Source organism: Seriola lalandi, unplaced genomic scaffold (assembly GCF_002814215.2).
Source record: "Seriola lalandi dorsalis isolate HSWRI2012SDOR001 ecotype SW California unplaced genomic scaffold, Sedor1 jcf7180002054563, whole genome shotgun sequence".
Lineage (NCBI taxonomy): Eukaryota > Metazoa > Chordata > Actinopteri > Carangiformes > Carangidae > Seriola > Seriola lalandi.
In genome coordinates this window covers 933,209-946,380 of record NW_019525116.1, presented here as the reverse complement: position 1 = coordinate 946,380, position 13,172 = coordinate 933,209, and the positions used below count along the sequence as shown (strand labels likewise).

General features: G+C 39.1%; 1 protein-coding gene across 1 annotated transcript; it reads left to right on the top strand.

Moving 5' to 3' along the window:
• The first annotated feature begins 9,308 nt into the window (after nt 1–9,308).
• LOC147818555 (uncharacterized) lies at nt 9,309–12,055 on the top strand. The gene is made up of 5 exons (XM_087176665.1): nt 9,309–9,546; nt 11,152–11,248; nt 11,441–11,473; nt 11,632–11,685; nt 11,833–12,055. The coding sequence occupies exons 1-5, from the start codon at nt 9,421–9,423 to the stop codon at nt 11,865–11,867; spliced, it is 345 nt and encodes a 114-aa protein (XP_087032791.1). The 5' UTR covers nt 9,309–9,420; the 3' UTR covers nt 11,868–12,055.
• The last annotated feature ends 1,117 nt before the right edge of the window (nt 12,056–13,172 follow it).

Genomic DNA, 13,172 nt, shown 5'->3' with positions numbered 1-13,172 from the left:
GCCATGATACCATGAAGAAATTAGTGGCATGTATCTCTCCTCCTGACACAAATTCAATATACATTTTAATACATGTCAGTGGACCTCAGCTATCTTTAAAATGCCAGTGTCTCAATAGGATTAATTGTTGATTCAATCCAGTAACACATGGATGTAAATTCTTCACATACATGTACGCACATGCATCAGTACATTACATGTAGGCTTACACACGCACCACCCTGACAGATCCATTGCACAAACGCACACACTTACCTGATGCATGTTTATTTGCACACACAATGAAATACCCTCAAACACATTCAAACACGCTGCGCACTCTCTCTTTCTCTAAACGCCCAGAAAGGCAAAGATCTCTGCAGCAAATGATCGAGCGATCTAATTATGAAGTGGTGGAAAGCATCCAGTCATGTTTATTGCCAGTATTCATTACCTGTAGTGGTGCTGCTCAACAGGAGGGATTTCAGCCAAGACCCGTAACATATGGAGCAAATTAACACAATATGGATTCAGCGCTTCTGGGCTGGGACTGGGATGACAAGTTTGAGAAAGATACATACACTGTAAAATGCATGCATAAACATATATAAAGTTGCACACTCTCCTGAGGGAGCAATAGCTGTTTTGGCCTCTTTTTTCATACAGTGACAGCTTCCTTGGCTTGGCAGCATTTTTTCCTTTTTACTGAATCTGTAAGAATAAAGCCACATTTCTGACCACGGAGGGAAACAACAGAACCTAGAATATAGTTTGCATCAAGAATTTTTAACCCATTTTCACACACACAGTGGTGCAAAGTTGTTCAAAACACTGAGATACAGTAAAAAAAAAAAAAAAATTAGAAATTGCTCCGTTGTCAATATAATGACTGGTGGAGAGATTGTGGATTTTATAGTGAACCTCTCTTACCCAATGATGAAATTTGTTTTACACTAAAATATATGACTTAAAATAAATAAACAAATACACAAATACATTTGTTTTATAACATTAAGCCTCATAAGATCTTGGATGCTGTATACAGAGCTGTAATTGGTGGGAACAGGAAGCTTTTCCTTGTGGCTCTACTTTGTGATTGAGTATAATTAAATCTTTACGATAAAAATGTCAAGCTGTATTTGCTCTTGTATCTATGACAAAGAGGTGGAGACACACCAGAAGAGAGAGCTTTTGGCAAAAACAGACTGCAGCATTAACAAAGGAAAGTATGATACGAAAAAAAGGAGCCTCATGCTGTGAAGCAATGCTAAATGCAAGTGTGCTAATACTTGTCTTTCTTTGTTATTGTCTGTGCTAGTGCTACCTCGCTTGTTTGGGTTTGCATCTGCAATATTTGTTGTTTAACCAGACAGACAGGGACAGAGAGAGCGAAAGCTGAATGAGGTCAGACGAGGAGGAGGGAAAGGTGAGACAAGTCTGATTACACAAATAAAAGCTGATTGGATTTGCAGTAAAATGACCGGCACAGTAACAAGATGTCGCCCGATGTCACTTCCAATTCTGGACCTGGGTGTTCCTTTCAATTTTTACCAGCCCCTACTCATTTACAGGGTGGAAACACAAAAGTTTCTTGTTTTCCTTTTGTTATACCAGTGCCATTTTGTATTATTTGATATAAACAGTGATGCATATGCAGAAAAACGGAGAAGCAATCGAAGTCAGCCAAATTGGAATGTGTCCATATTCCCAGCACTTGCTCGCATGCATAAATCCAGTGGTCGTCAACATAGAAATAAAATAAAATAAAATAAAACCCTGAACATAGCAGAGATTGTTACTAATTACACTTAGAAAAACCATAAACACAATCTAATAGTGTGTTTGTCTGCTCGAACTTACTACGTCTATTAGCCTAGAATTTTGCAGCAGTGTCAATAGCCAAATACTTTATTTTTTACAGGTTAAAAGTCATCAATGTTCTTCTCTAAAGTCATTTAAATAAAAGTGCTTTTTCTTTATTTCCATACTTAATAACAATCCAACAATAACAACTAGTGAACTGATTTTTTGTCATGCAGCTTTAGCCACAGTTTTTCAGCACGATGTCATGTATGTAGCCATGTGTAAAACCATTGACAGGATTCTTGTGTTAAAATGATTCACCAGGGCACATTCAAAAGCCACTGGAAACAGGTGGAGTTATAAGCTGACAGTATATATATGGTTGATAAAGTCGGTCTTTCAGCCGACAAACTTGTGAGTTTGCTTTTGTTTATTTTAAACCATGTGAAATCCCATTGTTTCAATAATTACTCAACATTTCAAGTGGTAAATCTATTATTGTAAACAGCATATGTAAGTGCTGAGTGAGAGCAGAAAGCTTGACCGGTGTTTGAAAGCTGATACTGAAGATAAAATAGTTGTCCAGCAATTATACGGCATGAAATGAATTTTCTAGTAGGCTATGTTTCGTTTTTTTTCTTTGACTGCTTTATTTTTCCTCTTGTTCTTCTTGTTCTTGTTCTTCTTCTGGATATCATTATTTTGATATAATATAATCATTATAACAGTGATTATGATTATAATTATTATCATTTTAATCTGGCTTTATTGGCCCTTTGGCTCCTTCCAAGCAACAGAGTCGTAAGGAAATGGGAGAAAGACTAATAAGTAATTAGCCTTAAATGGATTAGAGAAATTTTGCAGTGTTTGCACTTCCCACCAGGTGTGTTGTCTTTGCTTGTCCCTGGAGAAAGAGGCGACAGTCAGAGTGATGTCTCTTATTTTGTTTGCCAAAAACTGCTCCCTTGGTAGTTAAGTGGATTTAAGCTCGGCTGCTTCATCTTTGTCCACAGGCAGTTCGCAGGAATCACAGTAAACAACAAAAGCAAGGAGAGAAAAAGGGAATGACGGACTCGGAGCTGAGATAAGAGTAAATACATTTTGAATTATCTTTATTTCATAAAAGATTTCTTCAAACTCAGTGTTGGACCCTATAAAAGTCAAATAAGAAGCAGCAGAAATTTCACATTACATCCGTTGACAACAGACATCTTTAAGAGCTGCAGACTTCAAATGACTTGCAGTAACTTTTTACCCCAGTGGCCTCCTTAACGATCATTACTGCATTGTGGGCTGATGCCACCGAGATAATGTCACCACTAGTATGCTGCCAGGGAAAAACCCGGAGCTTGAATCATGCCTTTAAGAAATTTCTAAATCAAAACCCACATGTTGCTCATCCTGCAGAGTGGAGTCTCTCCCAGAGCTCAGGGCGACAGCCAGCAACTCGAATCTGGGGTTTTCAGGGAAACAAGTGACAACGCTTCAGTGACATCAGTTCACACACCGTGTTTCTGTAGGATCTTCATCTTATGTTTTTATGTCCAAATGATCCTCACTGACTCTCCCACCCCGGGCCCTGCTAATAAATGTGGAAAGTGATATGGTTTAGCTCAGAGTTGATGCAGAATTAGCACAGCAGTGTTCGTAGTCTAATCTGACCCCAAACGCCTCTTCTGAGGCCTTTACCGTCAAGCAACAGCTGAACCTGACTGAAGATGAAGATAGGAGCAGAAGGCTGCTTTCTTGATAGATATTGACGACCGCCGAGTGGCACCGATATAGTGCCTGAGAGAGACGGAGAGGGCTGGTTAGAGAGACACACGGGGCTGATACTGACCCATTAGTGTTCCTTGTTTTTAAACATGTCAGCGATTCTCATTTAGAGGTCCAAATGATTGTAAATTTATTTTCACACATAGACGCATCATTTCTTGATTTTTCTGCCACACTAAGGACACGTGATAACAATGCTGGTCTGTCACATAGTCCATCATCTTGGTCCAGACTTCCTGGTCCCCTTGAGGACCAATACTACTGACTTTTGTGATTCTTCGACTTTTCCTGTTGCACAACCACGAGGTTAAACGTTTGTGGCTTTGAGTGAAATGTCTAAACAACTATCAATGCTATCTGATGATTTGCCATCAAATCTGTCCCACACATTATTCATATTTTGTGAATAAATGTGAAGAAATTTCATGGACCAAGGATTAAGTTTGTTTTCTTGAAAAGGATTCAGGTGTCATGGCTCAGGCTGTGAGTTTGTTTTTTTCTTCCTTCCTTAGTGTTTCCCTGTGTCTTCCCTGCTCTCCCTTTTGTCTCTTCCTCCCTTGTTTGTGTGTGTGTGTGTGTGTGTGTGTGTGTGTGTGTGTGGTGAGCGTGTCTACCTCTCCTGGTTCCTGGTGTTCCTACACACCTGACGACAATCTCATCTCCAACTGTTCAAATACTCCGAGCCGGAGTATTTGAACAGCCCTTCACTCCTCGTCAGATTGTTCAGCCTGCTTCAGCGGGAGCAATAGCAAGTATTTACTGGACGTATCTCTTCTGTTTTCCCTCGTGCTCCTTCCCAACCCGATTTTCTCCTGTGGCTCAGTGATCCCTTGAGCCAGATCAGAAACCGCTCTCCCACCTCACCTGCCATTACACCTGAGACCTCAGTCTTCACTTCCGCAAAGAGCCAGCCTGTCTCCACCCTCGCCCTTCACCACCCTTTAAACCCAGTCAAATGTCTGCATCTTGGTCCAAATATTAACCTGAGCCGTCACATCAAGATTGTTTTTGAAGATAGGGCTTTTGTTTTAATATGTTCTCATGAACTAATACAATGCTGCCAAAGAAAACAGTCTGACAGGACTGATGCAGATCTGGATCCTGGATCCTTTTTGTTATTAAATACAGCGGCAAGACAAATTAAATGAACCCTTTGGAATTAGTTGCATTTAAGCCTAATTATTGGTCAGACCTTCACCTGAGGTGCAATTATGAACAAACACAATCTCTTTTAATTAACAACCCACGAATCATTACTTTATATTGTTCTTGTTCATATTGAAAACATAATTTAAACATTCACAGTGTAGGTTGGAGAAAGTGGCATCAACAGACGCTAACTGGAGTCAGGAATCCAATCAGAGAAACAAGTCTGAAGGTGTGGCTTGGAGATAAACATTTTGAGTTTGCTGTTCATAACAAGCATCTGGTGATGTGAACCATGTCTCGTAAAAAGATCTCAGGAGATTTGAAAGGGTCATAAAGTCATCTCAAAGAGTTTAGATCTTCATCAGTCCACAATCAAACTGTCTATAAATGGAGATGATTTAGTTCTGTTGACGCCCGGCTAACTGGGACTCTAAAGACACAACACAGAACTCTCAAAGAGAATTGAGAAGCTGGTTAACATCTTTGTTCATACCACATGCAAACCATGGTTGCATGAAATGAATTCCCAAGTTTATCTTATGGTATAATGTCAGGATGGCTGCCCACCAGCTTCAGCTGCAGATTGAAAGACTTCAAACTAATAAAATCTGAGTTGAATCTGTGCTGTGAGGAAAACTGGTCCACAGCTCCTCCTGAACATTGAGCAGGTCTGATCTGCAGCTACTGGAGGTGATTGTTGAGATTATCGTTGTCAAAGGAGGTTCGCCCATTTATTAAATCCAATGCTTCACTTACTTTTTCTGCCAGCACTGTGGATGTTTAATAAGTGTGTTCTATGAAGACGTGAAAGGTTACCATTATTTCTATGTTATTGACTTAAGCACATTGTGTTTGTCTATACTTATGACTTAAATGAAGATCAGAACATGTTTTATGACCAACTACTGCAGAAAATCAGGTCAAAGGGTTCACATGCCTTTTCTTGCCACTGACATTTTCAAATTGTGCTCATAGTTGCTTTAAGATATAATAAAAATGCTGAGGGTTACACTGCTTTTGGCAAAGCTATGCATTCTTTCTAATGTGAAATTATGTTTAGTTAATTCTTTTTCATATCTGATTAAAACTGTGGCATTTAAAATGGATGAATTTCTTTCTTTATTGTTCACAAACTGACCAATCACAGAAAAGGAGGCAAGGACACTAAGTTTTTCCATCCTGCTGTTAATGAAATTGCACAACAACTGTAATTCTAAACGTCCAGTGACTTCAGCGTAATATATCCCCAGTCAGAGAAATGTTCTGTGATACTCGTACAGATAGACACACTGTATAAATTGAACTGAATCCCAGCATTGATCCTCAAACCGTGCTCTGAACTGCTTGATGTCATTTTGAACATGAACATTCATTTCAACAACTATGTCACTTACATAATTATCATGGTAGAGCAGTTAAACATAACTGAGGTAATGACTTGGTGATTTTGATCAGTGAACCATGCAACAGTCCAGCGTCACGTCAAGGCAGGTGGTCTCTGGTATTCAGGACAGTGCAGGTGTTTCACTAAAGGAAAAAACTAAATAGAAAAAAACCATCACATACATGCTAATGACATGGAGCACCAAACAATACAGTACAGTAGATGGCCTTTTAGCACTGAACACACTAAACCCAAGCTGAAATCTCTCATGTACTACTTAGCTCTACTTATTAACATTTCATAGTATTTCTCACCATACATTTCAAAGGAATAGTTTGACATTTTGGGAGTTAGATGAGAAGATCAATACCACTCTTATATGTGTTAGGTAAATATGAAGGTATAGCCAGCAGCCAATTAGCTTAGCTTAGCATGATGAAACAGCTAGCCTCTCTTTACTATACAGACATGAGAGTGGTAGCATTGTCTCGATGTGAAACTGAGTGTATTTAGGCGTAATCATTTATATTAAGTGTATTAATAACCATCATCTGGTCAAAATCTTAAGTTGTCTAATACTTTGGTTTATGACCAAACACCTGCAAAACATATGACATTCCCATCAGCCTCAGTTGTACTTCTGTTTAGTGCTAATTAGCAAGTGTTAGCATGTTAACATACTAAACAGTGAACACAGTCAACATTATATGTGGTAATAATCAGCATGTTAGCATTATCATTGGCGTTAGCACATTGACATTAGTATTTAGCCCGAAGCACATTATCTGAGCTGCTAGCGTGGCATGGTATATAAGCTATAAGACTTTTAAATCCTTGAAAGGCTTTGAGGATATTTATCTTCATTACATTTTCATTCATAAGAGTAAAGAACAGAATGATGTTCCAGTTTTCTTTTCAATAGATCCTGATTGTCAAAGGAGACTGATTGCAGCCAATAATTCTTTAGAGGGGCTGCTATCAAAACAATGAGTATAGGCTAACTGAGAAACTCCAACCGTAATGTAATGTATGATACAGTTTAAAGATGAATGATTGAGGGTCAGCTCCTCATATAAAGAACAACTTTAGTTTGAGACTGAGGTCAGGATCATCCTACAACAGATTACAAAGAACATTTAAGTCAAGATGAATAATGTGATGACGCAAAAGGTGAAGAGCTGATTGTCAGTTCACTAGGGAAGGAGCAGATGAAAAGGATGATCTGATTGGACACTTGAAACCTGTCATTATTTGTCTGAAATATGCACGAACAGCTTCTCAGGTTGTGTACTGAGAAATTATTCAAGATGTGGTGTGTGTTCGTCTGCAGAGATTCTGTGTCTGTGTGAGCATGTTAGACCCACTTCTGTGACTTATACTCTCACCCTACTCAGGAACAATTGAGTGTTTTGGAGAAGCTCAGCAAACTCACCTGTGATCATAACGGTTAAGAGTCAGAGCGGCTGATCCCTGGGCAGCTGTTTGTGTAGACAGATAAGCCAGAGTGTGGGGAAGTAGTTTGTTTATGGCACCAGTTGAATCCACCAGTTCTTGCAAAGATGCTGATGAAAAAGTAAAAGAAAAAAAAAGTTCTGCCTCTCCTCTTTTGTGATTGCAGCATCCATCTGTCAAATTGCATTTCTGTTGACATTTAAAAAGGACTCTAACGTGGTGGTTCTATGAAGCTGCACACAGTGATTTGAGCTAAATGGTAACATCAACATACAGACCGTACATTCAGACTGAAAGCGGCAAGAAGTGACCAGAAGTCATTCATTTTCTGTCACTCTGCGTCTCTTGGCGGCAAACAGCAGCATACCAGTTGGGCGGTGTGTTTTATCATCTTGAAAGAGACCACTCCCATCAGGATAGAAGTGTTTCATTATAGGATAAAGGTTTTAGACAAGTGGGCTGAAACCATGTCACCAGATCACTTCACTGTAGGGGTCAAGCATTCAGACCTGCATAATTCTCTTTATGTACATTACACATGTATTTGCCCTCTCGTGGAGAATATGGGGAAGGATGAGTCATCAGACCATATCACTTCTTTCTCTGCAGACCACTGCAGATGGTTTTTGCACCACTGAACTTTCAAATATATTCCTCTTTGTAATGAGGGGTTTACTCACTGCAGCCCTACTGTAACATCCCTCTCTATGTTACTGTTGACGGACTGTTGTTGCTGACACAGTCCGATCATGACCTTCACTTACGTTCTTAGTCACCTGAGGAAGAGTTGTTCTTCTGTTTTTCCTTCCATATCCCACTAATGTGCACTGTCAACCACAATGTCTGAACGTATTTACTGACGTCTCTCCCATAGATCTAAATGCAGACGTCACTCTTGTCACTTCTCGTATTGAAACATGAGCCAGTTGAGCATCTTTGTGAATGAAGCGCCTGCCATCCACCAATGAACCGTCTTTCAAAGTCAGATCTTTTCCTCTGTTTCATCTCGATACTGCATCAGAATCAGCTGGGCCTGAGAGATGGATTCTGTTCAAAGGCTGTTGCTGCTGTGATTATTTAAAGCATAAATCCTTCATGCTACTGTGACACCCATCTGCAGAGTCATACAAACAAAGCATGAATACATCACAGCTGAAAATCAAATAGCACCTGGAGAAGGTGACACAAACCATAAAGATGACACAAAACACGATTGCAATCTGATTCTGGTTTGAAGGCAGACCTGGAATTGAAAATATAACCGTGACGGTTTCAGTAGTGATTTGGTTTGGCATATTGCTGCTTTCAACCTGTAAAATAAAGTGTGTCCAGTCTTTGCCTGTGGCCCCTTCTTGTCTTCCTTCCTTGTTGTTCATTGACCTGATGACTCAAACGGAAACAGGAGTGTCATACATACATCAGCTTTCATGCCCCACTCTGTTCATTTACACCATATATTTGCTGCCTGATGACCTCATCAATCCATAATGTGGGCTTAAGACAAATCACAGGTGAGTACCAGAAACAAACAAATCAGCACATCCATCCTTCACAGTTTGTGGTCAGTTGGCGTTTGATAAGATAAAGTTTGCTCATGCACATCACCTCTGAGTCAGACAAAGGAAAAAAAAAAAAACATCTGGAGTGCAGGATATATTCCGTTTAATATGAGGCTGAAGGGAGTGGGAGTGGGGAGGAGCAAGCGGTGGGGTGGGGGTGGGGGTTTATAAGAGTCAAGGGAGACCTTCACTCAGGAGCAACAAGAAAACACACACTGCTTTGGTTTGAAGTTACTTGGCTCCTGTATGCGTCCAAATCGGGGAAGTTTTTCTTGACCATCTGCGGCCACTTTTATTTTGGCGAATCTTAGGTGAACGATGGAGGCTCTGAAGTTCGTGGTTGTGCTGCTGGTGGTCGTGTTCGTGCAGGTTTTCGGCGCGCTGGGGAGTCCGCTGTCCAGCGAAGAGGACGACGGGGAGATCTGGACCGTGGAGAACTGGCAGGTAAAAAACAAAACACCCTCAGGGACAGATTTATGGACTTTTGCTTTTAAACATTCAGATGGAAAGAGGTCTGATGGAATAAAAGATGAACTTTCATAGCGTATGGTGTGTTAATGCAACATCTGTGGAACTTGATTTAGATTAATAGCAATTTATATTTTAATCTTTTCTCCTCCTTCTTATGTGTCATTCCTCTGATATTAGGACATTTGTTGAAAAATGTCTCTTAGAAACCTAATTATAATTCTCTGCGTTTCCACCATTAACTGAGATCAGTGTTCACATGAAGAACTGTGTTAAATTTATATCAAATCTCCAAAGAGACAAAGGAGCCTTCCTTCTTTTCTTTATCTGATTGTGTCAGTCCGGCTGACTCTCACATTTCAGCACCACGGAGAGCTCCGCGCGGCCAGTAGCGTCAAATATAGACTGAAGCGTTGTCTCATTCTCACGTTAGAAGCGAATCATCTAAACAGTGCAGGAAAAACTAACATCATCTTGAAAAAGTATATTTCAACTCTTCTGTTTTGTTTTCCCTCCTTCAAATGTTTATTCTTTTATATATCAATATTTAATATGGGGGAAAGTATTTATCACAAACAAACATAATTCGGCCATAACTTATTATAATTACACAAAGAAATATTTCATGTTGCATTTCTTCTATGGGCTGTAAAGAAATATATAGGCTATTCCTTTTGCTTGCCAAAAGTAATATAATAATAGTAATCCTCCATTGCAATTTGACCCCAGAGAGAGACAGAGCGAAGTCAATAGACAGACGCGACTTCGCCGCGCGAACTGAGGCGAAGACGCGTCTGTTAGATACAATCGCAGAGATGACAGTTAAAAAAAAGAGAAAGTATGGAGGGAAATTACAAAGACAACCGGAGTTCCTGGTGAGATATCGGACTGATGCATACCACGCAGAACGCGCACAGTATCGGTTCCTATAGTTGCCAGAAATCACCCAGAAATCCAAAAATGATTCACTATAGGGACGTGGGAGCAGAGTGCAGATGTCAACACCAATCACTGATACAGAACAGATGAAAATCCATTGTGTTTAACTATGTGTTACAGCTTGAGTCTGGAGACCCCGAACAGTAATAATAAGTCATTTTCTGCACCAGACTTCTGAAACATTCAAAATCATCAACTGAAAATCCTGTTTATAAGCAAATGTTATGAAAGTAGGGAAAGACATGAGGCATCCATGTGATAAAACAACACTGAGAATGTTTTTTTTTAGCCTTGTAAGATACTCTGAGGTCTCCAAAGGAGAAGATCAGCAACAAGTGATGAGAGTTAATGGCTGAATATATAAAATGGATTAGGCAGATGATTTGGTGAGGAGTTTTTAAGAGGCTATTAGTGTAAAGTCAGAAGCTTTTAGATCATATACAGTAGCCTACGTTCATTTTTGTTCATTTACACAAACCTGTGTGATCAGCACCGATCAGTCTCGGCACCAACTCTCCCAATCCATCAGACAGCAGGGACTGGATGATTTAAGCTTGAACTTTATGCATTTGTGTAGCAGTGATGAATCACATCTGCCCTGTGTGTGTGTGTGTGTGTGTGTGTGTGTGTGTGTGTGTGCAGGGCTACCCACTAGAGAGAGGAATAAGCATCCGGCTGGCAGACCTCATCAAGCGGTCCAAAGCACAGCAATTCCATGGTCTGATGGGAAGAAGCTCTGGTAAACAAGCGAATGAACAAACACTTAATTGTGCTTTATGAGGATTTTATAGTTGATTTACTGAATCTTTGCAGTAGCCATGTTGTACTTGGTGGTCCAGTAACTTATGCATAATGTTCCTTCTGAAGCTCATGGTTTCCCTTTTGTACTTCTCATCATCACTACAACATTTTTATCTCCTCTTTATTTCAGGTGCATCTCAACCCGTGAGACTGGGCAGGAAAAGTGAGTGTAATTACACCATAAGAAAGACATTAATGTTTTTTTGCTTTTTCTTCTTTCTTCTTTTTTAGAATTACGACCAGTTTTAAGATAATTTAGTCTCTTTTGACCCTCCTGAAAATATTTTTTTGTTCTCTATCGTGTCTTTCTGTCTGCATCAGGAAATAAAGGGGAGATGTTTGTTGGACTCATGGGCAGAAGGAGTTTAGGTGGAGGTAATTCAAACTCTTTCATTTAAATTCACAATCCAGGCAATATAAATATGAAATTTGCAACTTTGAGCAGGAGAATATTTCTGTTTTCTGTGTGTGCATCAACTCCTGAGTCTAATATTTTCCTATTTTTATCTCATTTTTTTCCAGATTTGGAAGAGGAGTGGAAAACTGACTCTTATTAAAGCTGAAAATGGAAACAAAACAAAAAATTCACCTTAACCATTATTACAGCTCTGATTCAACTATAATGTCAAATGTAGTCCTACGTTGTTGACCAACAGGGCATGGAGTTATCACACACTCTGACCAACACAGATGTTCTAAACATCTGTTACAATTAACTCAAGTTAATTAAAGCTGCTACAAATCACTGAGATCATTGTTCACTGTCTGTTATCCATCCCTGTTGAACTATAATCTATATTATTGCTGATATTTTTGTCATATTCAAAACAATGTACATGTAAGCCTGATGTCTTTAAAGGGCGTTTGCTTAATTCATGCCAAATCAATTAAAGCTGATTACATTATTTAAGTGTGTCTTTATTCTGAGTTGCTTCAGTAAAGAATGATACTGGTGCTTTAGAAAGTTAATGTGTTGAATATTTAGTATCATTGGCGTGAGCCAGCATGATAAACAATTTAAAAAGAATGATTCTATAGTAACATGACATAATGTTGCAGAGGTATCAATAAAACCTGACTGTTCACTTGCTTCACTCCACATACACATATTTATAACATCTATTGTATCTGAAGAGAAAATTTTTCTTCTTTATTTCTAATTTTATATCATACGTTGGGAAACTGATGTTTGCATCATATTCCTTAAAGGAGCACTCCACTGATTTAGTACTGCACTTCCTGAAATAAAATCCGGAGTCTGACAACAGATGGATTTAAAAAAAAAAAAAAAAAAAAAGATATCCAGCCTTTAACAGAGGCGTAATGTGGGTCAAACTCCAAAAACACTGGAAACTGGATTTCCCATAGTGCAATTCAGTAGCATCTCTTGCAAACAACCACGTCAAACTTCACATCTACCGCTTTTAAAGCAGGTTTTCTGTTATAAACGTGTCATCTCCAAAACCAAACTGAGATTATGCAGATGACATCACTATGACATCATCATGATTATTTTCTCAGACCTGACAGAAAGGACATCTACGACTGTTTTTACAAGTTGAATCGCACTGCTCTTGTAAACTGAAACTGGTGGAGTGGCTCTTTAAAGAACCAGTGGTGTTGCATGTTTTACAATAAAACACATATATTATACTTTATAATTGAGAATTTTCCATTGCATACCCAAAGTTTTTAATTTTCTCTTTATTTATTAAATATGCAAAATGCAAGCATTGACTGAAATTTCACTCAAAGACACGTCAGCTTCCAGGCAGGAGACTCTGGATGCATCTGCAAAAACAGCCACACGACAATAACATCACTTTAACACATACTTACTCACATATTTAGTGTATTTTGTC

What these genes read in the sequence shown, in the direction of transcription:
- LOC147818555 (XM_087176665.1), top strand. Translation starts at nt 9,421, where the DNA reads ATGGAGGCTCTGAAGTTCGTGGTTGTGCTGCTGGTGGTCGTGTTCGTG. An exon ending in TCTGATGGGAAGAAGCTCTG is followed by an intron (nt 11,249 to 11,440) that starts GTAAACAAGCGA and finishes TCTTTATTTCAG; the next exon opens with GTGCATCTCAACCCGTGAGA. An exon ending in CGTGAGACTGGGCAGGAAAA is followed by an intron (nt 11,474 to 11,631) that starts GTGAGTGTAATT and finishes TGTCTGCATCAG; the next exon opens with GAAATAAAGGGGAGATGTTT.